Source organism: Nannobrachium achirus (genome assembly GCF_963921795.1).
Source record: "Nannobrachium achirus genome assembly, chromosome: 8".
NCBI classification, from domain to species: domain Eukaryota; kingdom Metazoa; phylum Chordata; class Actinopteri; order Myctophiformes; family Myctophidae; genus Nannobrachium; species Nannobrachium achirus.
In genome coordinates, this window is record NC_137817.1 from 27,625,990 (window position 1) to 27,649,913 (window position 23,924).

The 23,924-nt window shown below is 43.2% G+C and overlaps 1 protein-coding gene across 1 annotated transcript; it reads right to left on the reverse strand.

Annotated features, from left to right (window-relative positions):
- Positions 1-321: 321 nt before the first annotated feature.
- Positions 322-23,707, reverse strand: LOC308290017 (rho guanine nucleotide exchange factor TIAM1-like; the record flags this gene model as incomplete). Its single annotated transcript, XM_080731794.1, has 25 exons — positions 322-785; positions 1,232-1,404; positions 1,528-1,615; positions 1,780-1,891; positions 2,105-2,163; positions 2,343-2,451; positions 2,552-2,670; positions 2,875-3,054; positions 3,333-3,441; positions 3,537-3,662; positions 3,953-4,021; positions 4,898-5,083; positions 12,379-12,479; positions 13,016-13,228; positions 13,736-13,822; positions 14,430-14,511; positions 14,995-15,099; positions 15,536-15,706; positions 16,834-16,908; positions 17,253-17,399; positions 18,459-18,644; positions 20,011-20,235; positions 20,382-20,554; positions 21,174-21,633; positions 22,784-23,707. 25 exons carry the CDS (start codon positions 23,705-23,707, stop codon positions 322-324), a joined length of 4,743 nt encoding a protein of 1,580 aa, XP_080587920.1.
- Positions 23,708-23,924: the final 217 nt, after the last annotated feature.

A 23,924-nucleotide genomic window follows, 5' to 3' on the forward strand; every position in this document is an offset into this window, starting at 1 on the left:
AAAACAATTGATTAGATTTCATGATTGTACCGTAAGTCCATCTCTCAAAGCTTACAACTGGTCTCAAACTAATAGCAACTAATTGGAATAAACATCCCTCACTCTGGATTTCCTGTATTGCTCCACCCATGATCTTTTATCTGTACAAAAAGCATTCAACATAATTCATAAGGATATATCTTTTAATAGCTGTGCGATACATGTCAATGCTCATGCATTGTTAGTGGGGATTTCATGAGTTCACATCTTTCTTTTTACGAAGCCTATATAAAGCTCTGAGTCAGGCACTATCCCTCTGCTTGTGTTATTTAGCCTTTGCATTTATGTGCCACCATCTGGGGGGCCGTCTGAATCCTCCCTGCGTACCCAGATTTCCGCCCCATCCCCATTCCCTTGCTCCTCCACGCTCCCGCCAGTGAGGGGACACTCTGGGTCCTCATCCCCTCTTTTTCCCCCAGAGTCCAGGGAAAGGGCCATGATGGCGCCCTCCAGGTTAGGCTCAATTGGTGGCCCTTTGGTTACTTGACAGAAGTCATCGTCGTCACTCAGGATGTCCGTCTCCTTCACCTCTTCTGGGTCCTCGTACTCTTCTAGATCAAACTGTTCTTCCACCCAGCGGTCGGTGTCCCCTGATAACTCAGTCTGCTGTTGCTGTGGTCCGTGTGGTTCTTCCTGAGGTGAAGCGAGGTCCTGCTCAGGCTCGCCATCAAACACAATGTCGGTGTCGATGGTGAAGCGATTACGCACAAGCTTCCTCCTTCCGAGAGTCCTGGTCGGAACGGACACTGTGAAGCCAAACACACGAGGTCACTAAGGCTGCCACGGTCATGTCATTTTACTTGACGATTAACTGTCATACAATTAATTGTTATGAACAATTTAATTCAAACGTATGAATAAAGTATATACAGGTATATATATATAACGTATCTCTTAGCAAAATAGCACGCATGCGTGTCCCGATGAAGCCGGTCGATTTGACATAATGGCCCAAGTGTGTGCCACCAAAACTGTGGCAGGAGTAACGCGGCAAAAAACGATGGAAGATGGAATAAAGTCGGACAAGTACTATAGTCTGGTTGCCCTGCAGGGGCAACCACACGAATTAATTTAATATATTGTATTTAATTAATATATTGTGACAGGCCTAGAGGTCACAAAGCGATCTACCCATCCACCAGTATATAGAAATAGTACACCTGAAGCAATCCCCCTGATGAACCAGATTTACCTGCTCTGTTTATGGCCGGACGGGCCCCTTTGAGGGCAAATAGGCGTTTTCCCCCGAAGGGCACATATTGCTGGTTCAGAGGTAAGCTCTCTGTCTTTAAAAGTAGCCGCCGGTGTTTTTCCCTCAAGATGGAATGGACAGTCTTCAGAAAGTCCTTTCTGCTCTCTGGGGAACTGAGTGGAAAAAGGACGGCATACGGTCATTAAGTCACCCAAGAGTAAGCGTCTGTCAAGGCTTCACCTGTAGCGAAAGAACTTCAAGGTCCAGTGGAAAGTCATTACAGAGGGGGCCCTTACCTACAACACAGCTGGAATGTTCTCTCTGGCCTTCCCTCGGACTCAGACTTGGTATGGACTATTTCGCATACTGCTGTGCCCTCGCCATCTGAGGAAACAACGAATACTCATGACCTCATGTATTGAACACTCTGGCAAGATTGTTTTTAAATTGTAATCATTGAAAATATCATCACAACAGTCAGGCAGCAAGTACAGAACATTACAAAATCAATACTTGAAAATACCACCGCTCAGCACTCAATCACTTACCAGCATTGGCCAAGGCTCGGACCTGAAGGGCATCGGTTGAAATCATGTGACTAAATCGGAACGGGTCTTTCTCGTCAGAAGATCCAGAGAGTGAGACTCGATGGGAGCCACCCTATGAGCAATTAATACAGGGAGAGTGATATTAGATAAATACTCAAACACACAGCGATCACAAATGGAAAATATTGTTTGCAATTCAGATGTTAAACAGAGATTTACAAAACAGCCCAAGGTTAACTTTGACCCACTTGGCTAATTATGAAAGTGGTGTGTCATAATTGTGGTCTGGCTTTGTTTTTCTGATGAATTGTTGAGGACAACCTACCATCTTCTTCTTATGTTTGGAACCTTCCTTACACACAAAGACCACTGCTGTTTTGAACACTGCAAATGAAAAACAAAGCAAAAAATGAACAATTAAATAGGATTACCCGCCAGCGACCATGCAGAGCTTTTCAGAGACACCCTCCACCATTCTGCATGGGACTGGTAGCAGCGTTTCGTTAATAACATTGATATAATCATTATGATGTCACTCAAGCTAATGTCCCTCAAAGACATACCAAATGTGGCTAGCTGAGGCTCTTTCTTCCATTTCCCTAGGGAGGTGGGTGGGTTAATCCATGCCAGGCTGGTGTGAAGAAGCAGGTCACCCATGGACAGATCAGCAACCTGTCATAATGCAACAAAACACACATACCACCATCATCAGTCCATAATACACTTTTATAAACAGCAGATTTCAGGACAAGTAAGAGTTCTTCCAGCGTACCTCTTTCTTATCACCACTCTGCTCAGTGATAAGCAGGTCAAACACTGCCCCAAACTCCTCGTGGATCTTCTGCATCTCATTGATGTGGCTGGCAACCTTGTTCATGGCTTTCATGGCAACTGCAACAGACCAGATGAGAAGACAATTATCAATTACACTGTGTGTGTGGGTGTGGATTTGTGGGTGTGTGCGTGCATGTGTGTGTGTGGTTTCACAGCAATGCTCCGTTGTCAAAATGAATTCATCTTCTCAAATGAGGCCAGCTAGTGGCCCTCAACTGGTAACAGATGTCAGATCAGTTGAGCCATGTGGCTAGGACTCACCGTCCAGGTGGTAGTGTTCCTCACTGTCTGGGTCGGTGAGCGAGTACAGCTCCCGGAGCAATAGGGGGTACTTGAGGACCCTCTGGATGGGTTTTATCAGGTACGACTCTAAGGTGGACGAGTGCTGCTGCTTGGGGTTGCGCTCATCTAGGAAGGCCTTGAAGTTGGCATCAGTCCTGGCTGGAATGAGTAATGAACACACATTTAGAATTGTACACAGTCATGTAGTACATGTAGTACTGAGTTTGTACATTATAAATTATAGCCCCTAACAGGTTTCTTTAGCCATGGGGACTACACAGTTAAAAGTATGCAGAGGTCAAATGGACAACTGGCTGGCTGACATTCCTGAACCGTGGATTTATGGGGCCTTGTCAGAGACAGCAGAGGGCTGATGAATAGATAGATCCTCAGCTTGTTGCTAAAGAGGAATGTTTACCCAGACCTGATTTACTCACCCTTTACAAGGACCTTTGGGACTTTGGTGTGGCTGGCGCAGAATGCGCTGTAGAGCTTAAAGCGGTCTGCATAGTACAGGAAAGAGCCTCCCAGGGAAAAAAGGATTTTCTGTGAAAGATGGAGGAGGTGTTATTCAAACAATGGCTCTGAGGGGCAGCCTTGAAAGGCCAGATGCCTTATCAACAGTATACGGTTTGGTGTACCTTAAACTGATCTACTCTCTCCAGCTTCTCCAGATCTGGAACTAATCTGGTGCCATCTTCCAGTGTCTTGAGAAACTCCACCTGGAATTCCACCATTTCAGGCAGGTTCCCAAACAGCACATCCAGCTAAAGAGAAGGAAAAAAGTTAATTCATTTGTCTCGTAATCAACTTGATAATTTCACAAGAGATTTAGCCTTTTCTGAATAGATATTGCATTTGCTACTAATCCCATGACTACACCAATAGTGTTGTTCATACAGATGCTCAAGGCCTTGGCGTTTCCTCTCTTTGTACACGGCAATAACTCTCCACATGATTACGTAACACACTTTCCCAGGAAATGGTGAGCATTTAACAACGGTGCCATTTAAAAGGCAACTACCCCTCAAAGGCGTACAGGCACCATTTGACGTACCTCATCCTGAGTAAGGAATGTCTCTTTCTGCAGTGGGGTTAAGTACCTCGAAATGAGCCAGTTAAGATCCTGCAAAACAAGAGAGAAATCATGATTTACTTGGGTTGCTTGTGTCAACTCATGGTGTCAACAAATAAGCATTACAATTATATAGATATTATGCATGCACATTATGTATATTAATATGTATGCACTGGCAAACGCAGTTAGATATGTACAGTATGATGTTCAAAACAATACTGTTTCTCAACATCGAGTCAGGGGACCACCAGAATCCTAGTTAAACACAGATTTTACAGTGTGGATTCGAGTCCCAGAGGTAAAATATTGTATCAAATGGGGGTCTGTGGCCTAATGCATATCAAATTGGGGCTCCTTGAAATTCAAAAGGTTGAGAATCACAGAGCTGGCAGAATGTAATTTAACCTTTCACAAAGCACTCTTGATTCTTCAATGTATAAATACGGTAGCTCCTTGGCCCCTTCTCCATGATGTACAACACTTGTTTCAGATCTATCTTAAATTCCATTAATTGACACTAATGCATCCGCGGTATCATCGTATAATTGTATAACATGATACACTGCATTGACATTATCCCTTGTCAAACCTCTTATTACCCAGTTATTCTAACCAGCCACATTTATACTGGATGGAATAGGATTAAGCAATATTCCGTCAAGGACGCAGCTGTGCCCTGCCATGTCTCTTGGGATGGAGGTATAAATATGGACAGGTCATACAGAGAATTGGAGATGTATGTATATGGCTGACACCACAGTGCGACACGTGGATAGAACACACACACACACACACACACACACACACACACACACACACACACACACACACACACACACACACACACACACACACACACACACACACACACACACACACACACACACACACACACACACACACACTACAATGACTGATACTGACTTTGACATAGGTGCGTTCGGTCTCCACCAGTTCACATATGACTTTGCGGAGCTTGTCGGCATCAGAGAGTTGTCGAAGGGTGGCAGGTGGCGGGAACGGGGAGTCCGGGCTGGGCGAAGAGGACACACACTCGGCGGGATTCATGTCATGGAGACTGCGGCAGAAAGCAGCGACCTGCTCCGTACTCTGTAAGGAGAACAGAGAGGTAGAAAAGGGGAAGCAAAAGCAAAAGAATAAAAACATGGACCGTTAATTTGCTGATAAAAGGAAAAAGAAGATCCCAATATGGTTAAATCAGGGCAGTAAGCACTTGTTCTGGTTAGCAACCCCTCTGCTGTGCTGATCAGCAAGTAAAGACAGAAACTTGCAGATGTCACTATCACCATGTCTGCATGAACCTCATCGTCTAAAACTGTTACTTTTCGGGAAACGGATGTTCCGATGGACCCAATGTAGTTATTAAGTATTCACAAGCTCTTGTTAATACTTTTAATTGGTTTGATATTCATAAAAACCCAATAGACAGACAACTTTCACTTTTCCAAAACAGCTGAGAAATAAAATAGAAGATCTACAAGCTCACAAGGCATCACATCGCGATGCGTTGTATGCTTGTAAATCTGCTATTTTTTCTACATTTTCACAACACACTTGTACAACAAAGTAGGACATTAATTTATGAAAAAATAAAAAGATATACAAGGTTTCAGCTCGATAGCAAGCTTATAATTGATTATAACTATCCAGGATAGGGAGGCAGGAAAGGAAGTTAAAAAAATAATAATAAAAAAATCATGTGCAGGGGCGTCACGGCCCACGGGTGGGGGAAAGTGGGACTGAGTTACTAGGGCCCAAGGTGGACGGGCCTGGATTTATTTTATACTTTAGATATTAAAAATAGCAGATATACAAGCTCACAGCACGGCTGTAGACCTGCTATTTTCTGAAAAGATGTGAAAATGTGCGCAAATCTTTGAATATAGATATTTTTTACATTTGTAACTCAAATTTTGCTTCTGGGGGATTCCTGGAACAAGTTATTTTGAGATGGGGGTCCGTGGCCAAATACATATCATTTTGGGGGTCCTTGCCATGAAAAGAATTTGAGCACCACTTACATAGAAACATAGGTTTTTCAAAAAACCTGAGAAGGATTTGAAATATTCAAAGACTGCTATTCAAAAATAGCAGATCTACAAGCTCGCAGCGCAGCACTCTGTGCCGCGCTGTGAGCTTGTATATCTGTTTTTTTTTTTTTCAATAGTTAAAGTGCCCAGGGCCCAACATTTGGTGCGACACCCCTAATCATGTGCACCAATTTGGTCTATTTTCAGTCTGTCATAACAATGTGTCTGTACCTTCTTCCTTCATTTCACGCTCATCCCTCTATCCCCCCACTGACGTCTGTGTAATGTAATGTAATCACTCTTTTTCATAAGATTGTCCACAATCCACATGATACAATCCCAGTTGCCTTGGAGACCACTGCACTGGAACTATTATTTTGAACAGAAATAGACTGCACTCAGCATCAGCCTACACATGTACTTTGATGCCAGCGATAACAACAATAACAAAAGCTGTCCATGTTTTGACCTGTTATCAACGTGAACACATCTACCATCAAAGCCCTATATCGCCTTAGAGTCAAAGCACTAATAGAGGAGAGACTCTTCTGTCAAAACAATTCCTTTCAAATATGACGCAGAACGAGAATTATGATTTATGGGGAATTGCATCATGATGTATGTGGAATTGAAGGGAACAAAACGTTTGTGTACATTATACAGTAGCGATTTATGGGGAATTGAAGGGGAAAAAGGTTAGTGTACATTATACGATAGCAGCCATGCATTCACACCAATGTTAATGTTATGGAGATGGGAGATAACAGATGACAGAAATAAGAAGTCATTTATTTGGTGGTCTCTTCAAGCTCTTCCAGGAAAAAAAAATATTTTCAAAAGATTATTTTGAAAACTTTCTGCATTCTGCATGACGAGTACTTTTACTTTTGGTACTTTTACTCAAGTACATTTTTAATTCCATACTTTTACTTACTGTTACAAGTAAAAGCATGAAATTAAAAATGTACTTGAGTAAAACATTCTACATTGCAGTATTGATACTTTTACTTAAGTATAACACAAGAGTACTTTTTCCACTACTGTTCATTAGTTAAACATTTATAAAATCCACAAACAGTAGACACTTTCGATCTGGTGTCCCCATTTTGGGCATGTCATTATACGCAAATGTATTTATTTAAGTCGTGAAATTAGCAGATCTATAACATCACCACAGACACATCGTGAGATTGTAGATCGTGACACACAAAATCAGTAGAGTTCATCCTGGAATCTGCCTATTAGATTTTGAGATATCTTGTGAGCAAGAGGGCATTTTGGCCTAATGGCAAGTTAGTATGCGTCACATACACATATAAAACAGTTAGTCGCAGCTTTATAGGAAATTGAATTCTTGTATTTCAAGCTTCGTCATAATAGAACAGTAAAATAAAAATCATAAAGAGACGACACATGGCGCTAGGTCAGAAACCAGATGGGACTGTGAGGAGAATGTCCTTTATTTGGGGGAAACACTTTTTTTTAAGAACAGAGAAATATAAAACTACTTCACTCACTCACTCAAATAAAACAACCCCCCTATCTTAGTGCAAGAATCAGATGGGAAAAAAATAGGTTGTCATGGAGTGAAGATATTCCCTTGCCGAAATGCAAGCATGATTAGAAAATACTGCATTGAAAGAGAGCCAGACATACTATTTGCCAGAACAGAAGTGAAAATGTGTCTCCCATGTGAAACGCAGAGATAAGTCCTTTGCCTATGCTGTCAAAGCCTTAAACTCTGTAGTAGTCCGAGAACATCAGCCAGGGCACGTTATGTAGAGTTCACATCCTCTGGGGTAAATCCTCCTGACACTTGACTGCGTAGAATCTTGTAAATGTCAAATTTTACTCTCTCAGACTTAAATAAAAACTAATATTACATTTTGGCAGCTTAGAGCATGCTCTGCTCTGGGGATGAATGGGACAGTTCTGCTATGTGGTGATGACTCGCATCCTCATGGCCAAGAAAAGGTGTGAAACAAGTGATAGGATACGTTTCTTGTCTTACTTAGTAATAAGGTAACAACATCTTTATGAAAATCACCCCTGCATAACACACAGCCAACTACTAAACCGGGGGGGGGGGGGGGGGGGGGGGAACAACAACACTACAATGCTGTAGTAGAACAAGCAGGAAAAAAGACAAACAAACTCAGACAAGGGATGCAACAAAACAAGCTCACCAAATGAAGCATGTCATAGATGGACTCAGAGGAGCGCTTGCTGTGCTTGTTCCACTTCAGGACAGACATAGCTGTATGCAGGATGCCAGTAACAGACCAGACAAGACTCCAGCCTCGGGGATAGTACCACCTCTACGCTACATCTCTCCAACACATCTCACCTCATCGTTTTGTGATTAAAAAAAAAGATAATTTAAAAAGGACAGAAGACGCTCCCCAGATCGTAGTGGGCGCGCGAGAGCCAAAGCGAATGCTTCTCAACCTCCTCCACACCGCCAACCAGCACTTAACCTTCCAACTCTCCTCCTTCGCTTTCGGAATCTGCCGGACCAATCTGTCGCTAATATTCGGCCATTTCGCCCTCTCTCTCACGTAGCGAGTGTGTGCACGCCTGTGTGTGAGTGTGTGTGTGTGGGTGGGGGGAATCTGGCCAGCTCCAGCAGTGCTGTAAATGAGCCATGATAATCCTCCTGTCCAGGGAGAGCAGTGGGATGAAAGGGAACAGGAGAGAGAGAGAGAGGAGTCCACCTCTTCAAGGTTGCGCTGGAGCAGAGTGGCTGGGTGAGCCACACTGCAGTGGAATATAAAGCAGGTTTGTCAAGTATGGGGGTATAGCGATGTGATGGGGAGAGCTGCAGCTACTGCAAGTAAATGATGTGGCTGCTGATGTACAAGATGAGCGGGAGCACAGGAATGATAGATAAGGGAGCTTTAGCTTTTTCTAGGTGTAAATTGTAATTGTAACCAGAATGGCACAGACTAAGTGCAGACTAAAAAGCAAGATATGCAGGTACACATGTTAGGACCCGTGCATCAGAGATAATGTACTGTGAGGTGGTGGTTGTTATTATAATATAAATCCCAACAGGGTGAAGCAACTCACTGTAAACAAAATAATTTAGTTGTTTGTAATAAGCAGTATAATATACAGTGAAGCACTTAAATGAATGATTTAATCAATAATTTCACCCAAGATATTGATTTTAAAGTGATTCCATTAGCTAGCTTCTGATTCCATAGCAACATAACAGAGGCAGAACACTGGTCTGTGACTGAGAAGAGAACGACTTGATTGACCAATCACAATCAAGCATCCAACAAAGATGTATAATGAAGGACAATAAAACATCAAATTATTCACATTTCACACTGCAAGTGTCTTAGCAGACTTTGTTCAGGCCAACTCCACAAATTAGTTCACAAGCTCAGAGAATGCACCAATGCCAAACAATGGCCTTCTTCAGGGCTACAGCCCAAATATGGGTCAGATAGTTATCACCTGCATCTAGACTCTAGAGCCAACATGTGCAATTTCTCCACATCTCTGAGATAGAATCAAACTGGATTCACTTTTTTCATTATCACAGTGCCAGTCAGTACCGAATGAAGTCATGTTTACTGTGTTTTTGTTCATTATAGATTCTAAATACAATTCTAATTGTGGAAATATATTTACTACCCAGCGAACTAGTATAAAAAAGAAAGTAATAACATGACACACTAGAAGCAGTGCTCTTCCGAGCACAGGTCCACCAGGTCAGGAAGGTTATTCTGGACTCCAGCTGGCGTTATAATAGGCCAAAGTGAAAATGGTGGCAGCTCTTCTTTGGCCTTTCACGGCCGCTTCATGGACGCTGCATGTATGATTTTGTTCCAAAAGGTCGACCTGATGGTGGCGCAATAACAGGCCAATGTGAAAAGGGTGGCATTTGTTCCTTGACCTAGTGGGAATGTGTGTGCAAAGTTTCACGGAAAGCGCAAGCTGCGTTCATGATTTGAGGCATTTTGTTCAAATCTGACCAATCCTGCAAAGTTTGGAGGCCAATCTTAGCCAATCAGGATGGAATATGAAATACCGGACAGATCCGTCTTGATCATATGACTGTAGGGATACTGTGTACTGATTTATGTGATCTTTGCATAACATCTGAAGGAGTAATATCCAAAAATGTGTTTTACATAAGTCTGCCTCCTGGTGGCACTATAAAAGGCCCATGTGAAAAATGTGGGGCAGACAGAAGGACGGACTCACGCACGCACGCACGCACGCACGCACGCACGCGCGCACGCACGCACGCACGGACAGACAGGGGCGAAAACATATAGTCTTCCCATGCCTTCGGCCTGGTGGAGACATAATAACGAATGTCCAGTACATAGCTGTAGTTTACATTAATAATAGAATGTGTATGTCTACTCTATGTCTCAGTAATGATATGTGATTCATTATATCTATACCGTACATCAATATGGATTGTGTACTTAAAGGAGCACTTCACCCATTTTCAACATTATCTTATAATGTGCAAATGTACATAATTAAACCCGCAATTGCACTATTATGACTAGCAGACATATAATCTGCTTTTCTCAATGGCTCCAATTTTCTCTCTGATGTGATTTATTTATTTTACCACAAAATACTACAACATAGTTATGAAACTGCACCACCTGAAGGTGGTGCAGTTTCATAACTGCACCACCTGAAGGTGGTGCAGTTTCATAACTATCTGTTAGGCCAAATAGTTTTCCCTAACATATATGGCCTCTATTCGTTTACTGATATTATAAGATTCCCCTATGGGACTTCTAATACAAAAAATAACTGGACGCAGGGGATAGCGCCCTCTTGCGGCACTGATGTCAAACTTCGGGGCCAGTTGGATACTGTAGTCAACGTTTAGTCAATATATTTTGAACAGTATTTAAGTCATATTCTGTCATTAAGTAAAACAACAGATTTACCAATACAACGCCAGCTGTGTTGCCAGTTCACCATTTGAGCAGAAAGGCCTTTGACTGAGCTTTGATACAAAAAAATACAAAAAAAACTCTTGAAGAGGAGAAGTCTTTCAAATGCTTTCAATTGACCATCGGTCTGCCAGTTGCCATGACAAGAAAAGCCTTGTTTTTTTCATCCCATTCAGAATGTTTTCTCTCTCTCTCTCTGAGGCTCTCTTTGCACAGCTTAGGCAAAATCTCTGATCTTGTTAGCCATGGCATTGGGCGACTGTTTTAAATTGACAGCAAACACTTGTAGCATTTTAATTTCATCCTGTTCGTGTTTTTGCCATTTGCATGTTCTAGCCAATATGGTTGTGGAATGTGAATGCATGTTTATTATTCCTTTTGGAGAGTTCACAGAGTTCACATCAAGCATATTCTCCATAAATGAGCTTAATCAGAATGCAAGCTTGATTAAAGAGGCATCCACGTCTTTGCTCTTTCATTAAAGCGAACATCCCACCTTGCTGTAGGCTTTTCTACAAATGCATGAGATACATTTCAAACAGCTATCTATCTGTAAGCATACTAATAGTATAAAAGCTGATTTCATTAAATGTGTACAATAGTCAAGACAAGGGAAATGTGAAAGGAGGTACAGACAGTCTATACAGTTTTCAATCGTGTAAGTTAGTGTGACTTCAGAGAGTCATGTCTGAAGTTGGCCTCTGCAGCTAAAAGTGGGTCATGGTTAGAGGTAGAAACACACTGATGCAGGTACAGTGTAGACAGAGGGTTGGGGTTAAGAATCTGACTGTTCTAAATAACTAGTCCTGTGCCCGGGGGTGTGCACAGTATGAGTCCACAGTATATGAGTGATTGAATGTCCCTGAGGAGTCTCAGAAGTAATGTTGGAGAACCCAGACCAGTACCTGTGTAATGGAGATTCTCATCGATTTCATAGATAGATTCATAGACTTGTTTGACACTTAACCACTTAAAATCATAAATAGTCGATACTTAGTCAACTTGAACTTTCACTATGTACTTGGTCTGCTCTTTTTTACCTCTACACCAAACCTATTTGCCAAAAATAGCCAATCTACAAGCTCTCTACAAGATCTGCTATTTTTGGCTGAAGTTCTCCTCGGAGTATAGGGATGCGAGGATTCAATTGTTCATTTAAAATAATCATCCTATCACACAAGGATTTGGTGGCCCCCCTGTAGTAACTCTGAGGACCCCCGAGGGGTCCCGGACCCCCTGTTGAAGTCGACCCCTGTTGTATGGTGTTCCAGCTCTAAATGGGTTGAGGAGCAGTGAAAGGACTTTAGCGGAGGTAAATCAGATACTGTGCTGTATCTGATTTACCTCCAGGAGATTAAAACAATGTCCACACAAGCAATGTCCTCACGTGAAGTGGGTAATGAGGTCATGCCCTTACCTTTCGGCAATCATCAGCTTCACTGAAGATCTCAGAATCATCGTCCAGGCTATCCCCTGAGCTCTCCAGCAACAGTCCCACCCCGTCATCCAGGATTTCCTCTGTTCAAAACAAAACAAAAACCAAGCCAACTGGTTTTAAAAGCAACGTTGTCATCTGAGACAAAGGACTAACGATGCCTGAAAACAGAAAATATCTAAAATCTCTTAGCACGCCGTCTTCACCGCAGGTCTGTTAAAATAAAGAGGTGTTTTGATGAATGTAAAATTGTCAATGAAGATGAGAAACTGCTTCTCTTTCGAAAAATGTAATTTGTGTCACTTTAGATATTAACCACTATAACCATTCTTTTATACTTAAAAATAGCAGATCTACAAGCTCATAACGCAGCACCCAGTGCCGCGCTATGAGCGTGTAGATCTGCTATATTTGCTTCTGGCGGTCCCTAGAACTAAATATTTTGAGATGGGGGTCTGCAGCCAAATATATATAACTTTGGGGGTCCCTGACATGAAAAGGTTTGAGAAGAACCACTGATATTATAGCAACATAAGTGTTTCAGAAAACTGTTTTACAGGTCATTTGTAGAATCGACCTCAGGCCTTAATGGGTTTATATAATCCTGTCTGACCCTTACCTTGACTTTGGGAGAAGATGTCAGTGTAGAGGTCGTCCTCCACGTCTGACCTGCGTGGAGGCAGGAAGCAGAGCTGACGGCGCTCCAGTGAAGGCAGAGTGTTGACAGTCAAGGCCAGCAGGGCTTGGGAGAACGCTGTCTTCATGTCCGAGAAGTTGAGGCTGTGAGAGTCCTTCCCATTGAGCTGCAGTATTTCATCCCCGGCATTGAGGCCTGTACAGTGGCGTTGGATTAGTCACACACTCGAATATACCTTCATACTCTTTGTGTCTCATATATAACAATTTATGCTTCCAATGATATTGATATATAATCAGACTGGATTAATGCTTTTTACAACTCAGGTGTATTTAAGCTTAAATTCTGAAAACAGTGAAAGCAACCTAATCCATTAAAAGTACTTTTTCGACCTCTGAGACATTAGACTTTAAATTGATATTCATCTTAAATACAGTATGTTACATTCAACATGTTCAAGCAGTTATCTCAGCTGAGGAGCAGCAGACCAAACAGTAAAAAAGTCCAAACCTAAGTGTTTAATTAACACTGAAGATTTTACAGTGTATGGTTGAGCTGTCTGAATACATCATAATATTAATTGCATCATCAGATCTTGGCAACAGTGAAACACAGATCTCTAAGGACATGCAGTCCTGTGTCGACTGAATGGGAGATGTTACAGAAATTGATTTGGTATCTTAGTAATGTAGGTCAGCCAACCTTTGGCGAAGGCTAGTCCGCCCGCCTTCACATCCGTGATATAAAGCTGTTGAACTCCATCCTCCTCCACCACAGAGATAGAGAAACCTGGAGGAGGAAAACAGAACGGAGGCATTGAAGGGCAACCTATTATATAAACTGCATCAGGGAGGTTTTTACAGCAATATACCATATTCACACAGTGGCCATTTTTCTCTTACATCATACTCAACAAGAGGACCCACAGAGCAAAATGGACACCATTTCAATATATGGCCAAATTGTCTAATAAGATAGAAATCAAATGAATAGCGAAACATAGATAGGGTTAACATATTAACATAAAAAGAAACATGTTTACTTGTCTACACAGAGCTTCTTGGTAGCAGTCATTCTGTCTGTTTTGTGCATATCATTTCAAAAATAAAACTAATGAATACAAAAAATGTATTAATTTAACTAAGAGTCAGTTATCAGAACAGTGGTTCTCAACCTTTTCAGGCCGCGACCGCCAAAATAATCATATTTGATCTGGGGACCTCCCACCCTGACGAGCACATGGAGTTGTGACATTACATTTTGTATATCACGGTTCTATTGTGAAAATAGTAGATCTACATGCTCATGTGAGCATGTAGATCGGCTATTTTCGTCAGAAAGTGGAATTCTACCTCTATATGCATTCATGCAATTCTCAAAAGGACAGTACTCGTACCATAACCAATCATGCAGGATTCATCCCGGTCAAACTGGATGACTTTTGTTATTTTGGAACAGAGCTCAATCTCCTTGTAAAGCTGTAAAGAGAAAATAAACAAATTATAACAACTGCAACAACAGATTTTACAGATATTGTAATTAGTAGCAGGTATTTTCTATGTTCTATATGTTTCAAAATCACACCCAGTGTGAAGTGAGCAGTGCTTTTTATGAGTTGATTTCATTAAGCGTCCCGTGAAGCTTGGTGAATGAGCCAAGTGTGGGACATACATACGTATTTACAAACAGACAAAGCCAGATGTAGGAGCAGTTAGCAGTTAGCATCTGGGAATTTTGGGAATACGTCACGCTTGCCCAACACGTCGTGCTTGTAGATCAGCTATTTTAGGTGTACGACACTGGCGCGCAACTAAGTATAAATCAGGGCTTATGGGAAATGCACATCAAAAGCGTGATAGTGTCTGTTTAAATGTCTGCACCCAGCACCCATTCAACCCCACAGAGCAGGGTTGAGTGACAGTTGGAGATAAGACAAGACCAGATCTGAATTGAATGCATACCAAGTCACACACATCCTCCTCTGGTTTGGGGATGTAGAATTGCACTTGATTTTCAATGAGGAACTTCAGTCGCAAATAGTGCTTGGTGGGATCAAGCTGGTGAGCCTGTGAAAGTGAGAGAAGGAAAAAAAAGAGAATTGGTATTTTGAACACATTGGACAGTAGCTTAATGAGACTATTTTTGTATTCTGAAAACACATTTTTGCAATGCATCCAAGCCATGACAATAAAGATGTTTACGCTGCAAAATAGTCTTCTGACATCATTTTAACAAGATGTCATGATGAATTTTAATTGTTTTATACTTCAAATAGTCAGCCAATTACTTCACACGTAGTTAACCACATGTAATTTATTTTATTAGGATGTTTATGTGTAATCCCACCAGTTTAGCCTATCATACCATGGAATCAGCATTACATTAAGCGTGTAATTAAGACAGGAAAGGACCAGATAGCGGTTCCATTTTCAAATGTGCTGAATATCTTCTCGGGTACATGTGAAACGTGATCCACAGGATAGATGACACTTGGCGTGTTACCTTGCAGATGGTTTCCAGGGCACAGAGTGCAGACTCCCCCGGCTGGATGATGGTTAGTACAGGCTGGTCATTTGGCAAACACACCCAGGAAGGAGTGAGGTGGTCAGGGACCCAGATATCACTTTCTGTGCTGGGTCTTTGAAGACTTTTTGCTGTTCCTTCATCATTTTTCTTTGAAGCAAGAAAAAAATAAAAGTAGATTCAGTCTGACTACTAGGTAAATGTACATTACAATGTCTTAGCGTATACATGCATTATACAATGCGGCCACCACACAGTAGAATGCTCTACCTGTCTACCAGAAGCTCTGAAACCCTTAAATTCCCTAATAGGTTTTATGTCTGCCATAAAATCATGGCTCTAACTGGTCTTAGCTAAACACATTCTCCAAACAGCCTGCCCCCATAGCAAACAACTCACTACTTTAGTGAGCTTTACAACATCTGTCGTGAATGGCATCCTCAGCGCGTTATCATCCTTGGCTCCTTTTTGTGAACTGCATATAGTTTTATGTCGTTTTTCTTCTTTTTGTAGCCTGTGTTTGTTGTAGTTGTGTTGTTGCTTGTATAGATGGTGAAGGTTTACATGCACCACAACAATGGAAACAAGCCTTTGGCTTTTTTTGTGATTATCCATTTGGCTTTTTGTGTCATATTGCTGTACTTTTAAATTGTCAATAAAATATTCAATCCATCAATCAACGTACAATTAAAATGTGTTCTAAATTCTACAGATGTGATTTAAACCACATGGGGCGAACATTCATCTAAATGCGTTGCATAGGAACTTCAAAGGAAGTTGTGAGCTTGTAGATCGGCTATTTTCGGGGAAGAAATTTAGTGTAGGGATTAAAAAAAAAGAAGTGGAGGGGATTCAGGTCAATGAGGTATAGAGTGTTGAAGTGGTTCATAACTTTCCTGCAGTAGCTCTCTACGATATGTCTGTTAGTGTTGCCACCGGGACAACTTTCTCATCACCATCATCAATCTGTCAAAGGTTTTCTCCACTTTTGCTTTACTTAATTAATTAATTAATTTTTCCTGAAGGGACACATCTCATGTTTTGTGTTTTTGCTTTAAGGGAGAAGAAGGCTTTAAAAGAGAGACCTTCATTGCTCCCAGCTATCCATCATAGTTCTAACTTCTTGGCCTATGCTCTGATGATTCCTCAAGACCAATATTTCACTGACATCAATGTTGGCCAAAAAACATCCTTGAAGTTCCATCTGTGGTTTCACCTACTGTATGCCTCAGCGTCAACTTGGCACTAAACCGTATGGATGAATGATGCTGACTTACCATGGATTCCTTGGCAGCATCAACATACATGCCCTCTATTGGTTTTTTCACTGGCTCGTCTCCATCAGCAAAGACCTGTGGCAGAAACAGAGGTTAAAACAGTATACTATCCAAATAGGAAAACAGGGAAAATATATAAATAAAAGACAAAAAAAACTATGTATGGTTAAGACAAATAACAATCTGTGCTTTAAGAGACCTTACAGTTTAACCACTTGAACGCTAGCCCTATTCTGTGGGTGAACATTTGGCTGCAAAAAAGATTTACAATATCACAGCACGTTGTGTGTGAAGAGGAAAAAAGGTATAGAACGCTGGGGGACCCCAACCAACTAAGTATACAATATATGGTTTAAGAGGTTAAATCATAAGTGATACGTTCTAATTGAGTTTAATTGTAATGAGATAGCCTTGCAGACCTGGTTGATAGTGGGGTGGGCTTTTGTCTTCTTCTTTGAGGTAGTATCCAGTCCCCAGAGGGACGAGAACCTGCTTTTACGCTTGCTGTTGGAACGGGACATGGCCTGTGTACGTCGTCTCACCGCGCTCTCCGTGCGAGCAGCCACCTTTTAACACAGCACAGAGGAAAACATCACTTATTTCATCTTGTAACGTTACAGAGGTGCGGGGGTGTCATTTGGGGTCCCAGGGGATGGCAATTGCCACCCCTAGCGTTCACATTCAACCTCAAATTCAGTTCTTTAATGTATTTTTTAATGGTTGTCTTACATAGATGCATGTGCAACGGCGTGACACAACCAAAACAACACTGAGTATATTAGCACAGTATATTGGTTCACACAGCCTAATGTAGGGTACAACATAGCTGATGTGTCGTATCAGTATATAGATAGATAGATAGATAGATAGATAGATAGATAGATAGATAGATAGATAGATACCTTTATTATCCCAAGGGGGAAATTCAGTGAATTCAGTGAATTCAGTATATTCAGTATACTATACAATACGATGTATGTAACTTGTACGCAAAATGACCGTTTTAGGCTAGGCCACATGTGTGCAGAGGCCAATAGTACAATTAAAGAAGAAAAAAAAAAGCTAAAAAACAAACAAATAGAGAAAGAGAAAGGGATGCACAGAGCAGATGGAAGGATTATTCCTGTGATAAATGATTTAATTACATTCCATCCTGCTGTCTCTTGGTGCTAAAACAACCACCTGCTCTGCACTGCTGCGTAGGTGGCAGGATAGATGAAAAAGGGACCTTATAGATCTGCCCGCACTACTCTCCAATGTTGTCCTGCTGTGTTTACTCCTATCACCTCAGCACTGTGTGGAGGAGGACGTCCCTTGTAAGCAAGCCCTTCCAAACAGGTGCCCTACATACTGGCCCAGACTCCAAAATAGCAGTCATCAAACCACACCTTGACACAGCACTGATTCATTTCTGAAACCAATTACCTCTCAGGAGAGGTACCAGCCCTATGCATAGTTCCAAGGTATATACTTTGACAGAGGGTTATTTATGTATTTTTGGTCCAGTAACATTGTGTCTACCTTGGAATAAACACCTACCGTGGTGATAAATAAAACGAATAGAAGCGATAATAGAAATAGAGAGAGTGTATTACAAATTAAATGGAAAAAAAGAGGACGTTTACCAGTGCGTGGAAGGAGGAGACAGAGAAGATGCCCAGGCGGCCCATAGCCAGCTTGGTGGGGCGGGAAGCAAAGGCCAGCAGGCGCTTAGGGTTGGGCAGCTCTCCTCCCTGCAGGCTGGCCAGGTAGCACCTGAAGCGGAACAAATCCATGTGAAATTGTTCCAGGTTCTGCTCCCACAAGAAGATCTGTTGGATGGGAGCAACAAAAAGAAACATCCAATTAATTGGTCATCCCTAAAAGCACACGCAGGTTGGAGCCCGTATCACAGATGTGTGTGTGTGTCTCTCTCTCTCTCTTTTGCTTGTTCTGCCTTTTGTTTGTGACCTCCACATCAAGATGGTGCCTTTTCTGCGTCGTCAGAGGCTCTGTCACCAGCATACTCAAAGACCTGCCAGCCTGCACTCTGTGCCTAATGGTTTAATGTTTACAGGGGCAGTAGAGCGGGACATTGGGGGTATTCATTGGGGTGTCCCCTCCCAGTCATGGTCCTGCGCTAGTCTTTGGAAGGGGCGTCTAGCAACATGGCAGAGGAGTCTGTGTCACTGCCAAGTAGCCCAGAGACGGCACAGAAACAATGCAAAACATTCCACTGGCAGATATAGAGCTGAAATGGTCCCAGTCCCTAAGGAGCAGACCCTGCTTCCATTCAGGTCTTCACAATGTGAAACTTGACACTGCCAAACAGACTGCTCCAGCCAGGCACTACCTAAACCAACAGGACAATGGCCATTTGATCTCCTTTTATGCAAACAGTCCTGTGAAAAACAATATGAGCTTTGCAATTAATTGAGAAGATGGCAGGATGACTGCGACCAATGCCAACAGCAGGACATATTCACATATAGGAGTAATGTAGTCAACTAGAGCAGTTTGTAGGAAGACCAGTAAGGTACTATGTTACTTAACAACATGAACCCTAGTGTCACTATTCTTGACACAACATGAACATTCTGTGGAAAAAGCAGATATCTACTAAGTATATACTACTAGATTAGGTGTAGACAAGAAGGAAAAAGGGAGTGGCCACGGATAAATCCCTGCGGGTCCACTGTCAACAAAGTACTGTAGGGTTTAAGAGGACAATTCCACCTGTTCTGATGATCATATTTCTTCCTCGTCACTCAGCTATATTAGTTTATGAGTGAGCAACTATTAGATGTTTAATTTAAAATTTCCAACTTGTATTTTGAAATACGGCATCAACTGCAGTGTATCATTTGTCAAATCTATTACAATTTCATCTGGGTTTCATTCCAAGCAAGTTTATCCTTGTTACTTCAGAGGATTAATACAATTAGTGCCATGATACAGATTTCTATTGATAATAACATAATTTTGTCAAATTAAACTCACTAATGCTGCACTAGTTCTAGGCCTGTGTGCAAAAACAGTATTGAAAATTAATCTCAAGTTATATTGAAATGCACCTGGTTATTCTCATTCTCATATTGTGTAAAGTCTGTAGTGTCCCAGCAGTCTTTGAGCCTCAGAGAAAGACAGCAGCATTGTGTAAAAGAAGAACTGGTGTCAAAGCAGAGCTTGAATATTTACCTGGTCCAGGATGGTCTTCCTCTTCTTGCTGTCGGTAACAGCCGACAGCTGCATGTCTCCCATCTTCTTCATCTTCTCGTCCATGTCGATCTTCTGCTCCAGCTTCTTGATCTCAGCGCGGAGCAGTCGCACTGTGTCGTCCCTGTGGTGCTGGCGAGCGACGGCGGTGGCACAGGCTGAATGGATGGCTGTGATCCAGTTCTCCAGCTCTGTCTGGCTGCAGGTCTGTGGGGAGAGGGACAGATGGGCACGGTTCAGAGGTCAGCCACGACTACAACAGGGAAGGTCTGGATCGGTCAATAAAAAGGCTGCATCACAGCAGTAGCTGAATTTTTCACTTTTGAAACAGCTGGATTCTTTTTTTTTCATACCTGGAACAGAAAAGCGTCTCCCAGTGAGTTGCTGAGACAAAACACAAAGTCCTTTTTGGGGTGTTCTGGGACAGCCTGGACAATGCTGTTCTCTGCCCAGATAGCATGCTTAGGAATGCTGTTGTGGTCAATCACTGAACGGCCATCCGTCTCGTAGAAGAACAGTGTACAACCTGAGAAAACAAAAGGATTCCTTACTAATAATGGAAAATAAAAATAAATTGCAACTGAAAGAATAAATGCTTACTTGTTAGAAACTCTGCAGCACAACCAATAATACACATCCTGATTTGCTAATGCAATTACATTCTGCTCCCCAGTGGCCAGTGTTCAGAAGTGCAGAGTTTGCAGCATTTCAAGAACTAAAATATCATAACTGCCTTGATTTAGAGTTAAGTCAGCTGCAATCAATATTCATACTGATATTTTATCAGGCTTACACAGGCTGTTTACCGAGCACAGTGTGACATGTTCAATATGAAGTATGTATGAAACTATACAACAACAGATAGAACAACAGATGTATATATCTATATATTAACCCATTGAGACCAGTTTTCTACAAAACTGATGTTGCTATATCAGTGGTGCTCAAATATTTTCATGTCAACGACCTGACAATATTTTGTTCCAGGGAACCACCAGAAGCAAAGATAGGAGTTAAAAATGGTCACTTTAAAAACATATTTTCCAAAATTTTCCAAAATGGCAGATCTACAAGCTCATCGCGTGGCACGAAGTGACACTTAATGGGATACGGTGGCGTGTGGAGCGATTGAATGCGGGGCAAACCTTTGAGGGAAACCCAGTAACTCTTCCACTTGCGTCTAGTGGCCGACTCCACTTTCTTGTTCTTCTTGTGAACCAGAAAATTCTTGACGGCGAGCCTGCCAGCCTTGCGCACGGTTCCCTGGGCGACGCTGAGCAACGGGTCCGACTGGTAGGCGGAGCTCATGGTGCTCTGCTCGTCGCTGAGAGCCGACCCCGCCTCCTCCAGGCTCTCTGTCTGACAGGAGCTCCTCTCCAGCTCCTGGCGGAAGTTCTCGTACACGCCCTGCACGCACTCGCTGGCGGCGCCGCCGCTGCTGCTGCTGGCGCTGTCGCTCCCGGCGAACATGCTCCTGCCGGCTGCCGAGCACACGGAGAAGGAGGCGGACATGGTCTTGTAGCGTCTGGACTGGTGCTCTGCCTCCGCTGTCACCCCGTCGATGCCGCTGTCCTCATACTCGCTGCCTTCCCCCGCCGTGACGTCCTGCAACGCCAAACAGGTGTTAAGACGGCACAGTGACTCAGGTTTCCATACATCACAATAACACAGACATTGCCACCAACAAAACTACCTACCTTGAGTGAACACCATACCGTCTCTGTAAATATACAGGACACAGCCGTGCTTGCATGGCAAACATGTCTTTTTTTGTAATGGGACAACAGTAGATTACACAGTGTCCATGAGATACTTCAATCCTGGGGCTCCTATTAGAATGTATTCCTCACAGCATAGCAGAGTTAACCGTTTTACTCTGTGAGCTCCCAGTGTGGCACTGGTGGGGTGTCTGCCCTCTCCTACACTCACAGCCGGCCAGTGGGCTCCTGGGAGATGAAGGGGAGTCACACCAAACCCGGTATCTCCCTCTAATCACATGACCCAAATCATGCGCTCCAGAGCTCCGTTCACCCGCGCTAGCGGTGGTGCCCCACAGTGACAGGGCCACCAATACACGCTTTACTGTTACACTCTTCCACGGCCGGGCCTCCCTTCATTACCATAACAAAAGGTTGAGGCATTTCAAACAGGGAGTGACTTCAAACCCCCCCCTCGTGCCGTCTCCCTCCCTGGGGCAACAACACATCCATCAGCCAAATGGCACATTGGTGCCCTGGCACAAGCAGGCCGTGCTTTGTTTTTACACTTACAACCTGCTTCTTGGAGCTTATTAGGGGCTTGGTGAATGGAGTGGACGCATAACACTCCAGACACAATTAAAATTATGAAAAGGGATTGTGTTTTCGAAGGGGGAAGTACATTTATAGCGAAGAGTGTGAAAGTGGCAATATAAGTTCTATGCATTTCAGGTCCCTGACATGCTACCAATTTAAAGACTATGAAATGTATGTCAGATTATGATATGCACAGGAAATAGGTCTTCGTATGTGTTTGTTTTGAATTACGTGTAATAGACAAAATAACCACTTAAACCGTATATACTTAGTTGACCATACTAGATCCACTAGTATTACCTTCTACACCAAATCTCTTCGCTGATAATAGCTTCTGTGAGCTTTTAGATTGGCTATTTTCATTGTAATGCTCCCCCCAGAATACGGATGCTAGGGTTCAACTGGTTAAACTGCAGAACAGACCGTTAGATGCAAGGATGGAGTTGAAGTGTACTTCTCACCTGTATGGTCTGTGCCCTTCTACCCTGCATACTGGCACAAATGGCAGCTTGGTGACTGCTCAGACCCTCAGACAGGCAATGGGAACGCCGGCAGGGCAGAGTGTACGCGCCGTAGCCGCCCCCGTCCTCCTCTGAGGGGGAGAGCATCTTGTCGTCCTCGCCCTCCCTGGCGGCCCTGTTGACATCGTGCCACTTGGTGTAGCGGCCGTGGGGCGGTCTGCGGACGGGGGTCTTCTGGATATAGAGCTCATCCAGGGAGTTGGCCCTGTCCCCGGAGTCAAGCACCTCCAATGCCTGCGGACTGGACTGTAACTGGCCGTCACAGTCAGTGAAGTCCCGCTCACTGGCGTCAATGATCTCCTCTGTGCTGGTGAGATGCTCCTGGCTGAGGTCCGACAGGGAAAACTCCAAGCTGTTCTCCCTCCACATGTCCGCAGACTTAGACCTTTTCTTTTTGAAGCTCACCGCCTCCCGAGGGCCATCCCTGGTCTTCTGTAGGTAGGTCACCTCACCTGCGCGTGCCCCTCTGTCCTGTGCTCTCTGTGCGACGGGGCCCGGTAAAGTTATGTGCATAGTTTCGGCATGCACCGACGGGTTGGCGAGGTCGTTGTGGAAGGACATGGGCCGCAGGTTCATGGCCACACGGTCCACCCATACAGGGCTGCCAAAGTCCGAGAGGACGTCGGTCTCATTGAAGGGCTCCAGCCCGTTATCGGCCAGGGACTGCGGGATGCTGGGTGTGCTGCTGGAGCGGGTGCTCGTCTCGGAGTTCCTGTGCTCTATTTTCCCCGACGAGGCGTGTCGAGAGCGCCTGGCCTGCTTGTTGGAGACGCGGAGGGAACGAGACATGTGCTTGCGTGACAAATGGCCATGATGGTTACCGTAGAGGGCATGGTCCCCGTTCTGGCTCTCCACGTTCCCCATGATTCAGAAGCTGAACAGGAAAGGAGACATGCTTTACTCACTCCGCATGGGACATATTAGTGTTTCTCAAAATTTCAAATTTCAAGGTCTCCCCTTAACTCTGACCGTGTACAAATGGAACCAAATGAACCTGTTAGGATTCATATGGTTCCATTGTTACAGGCTTGTATGGGTCAATTTAAACCCTCTTAAAGGAACCCACATAGTCCCTGGAATC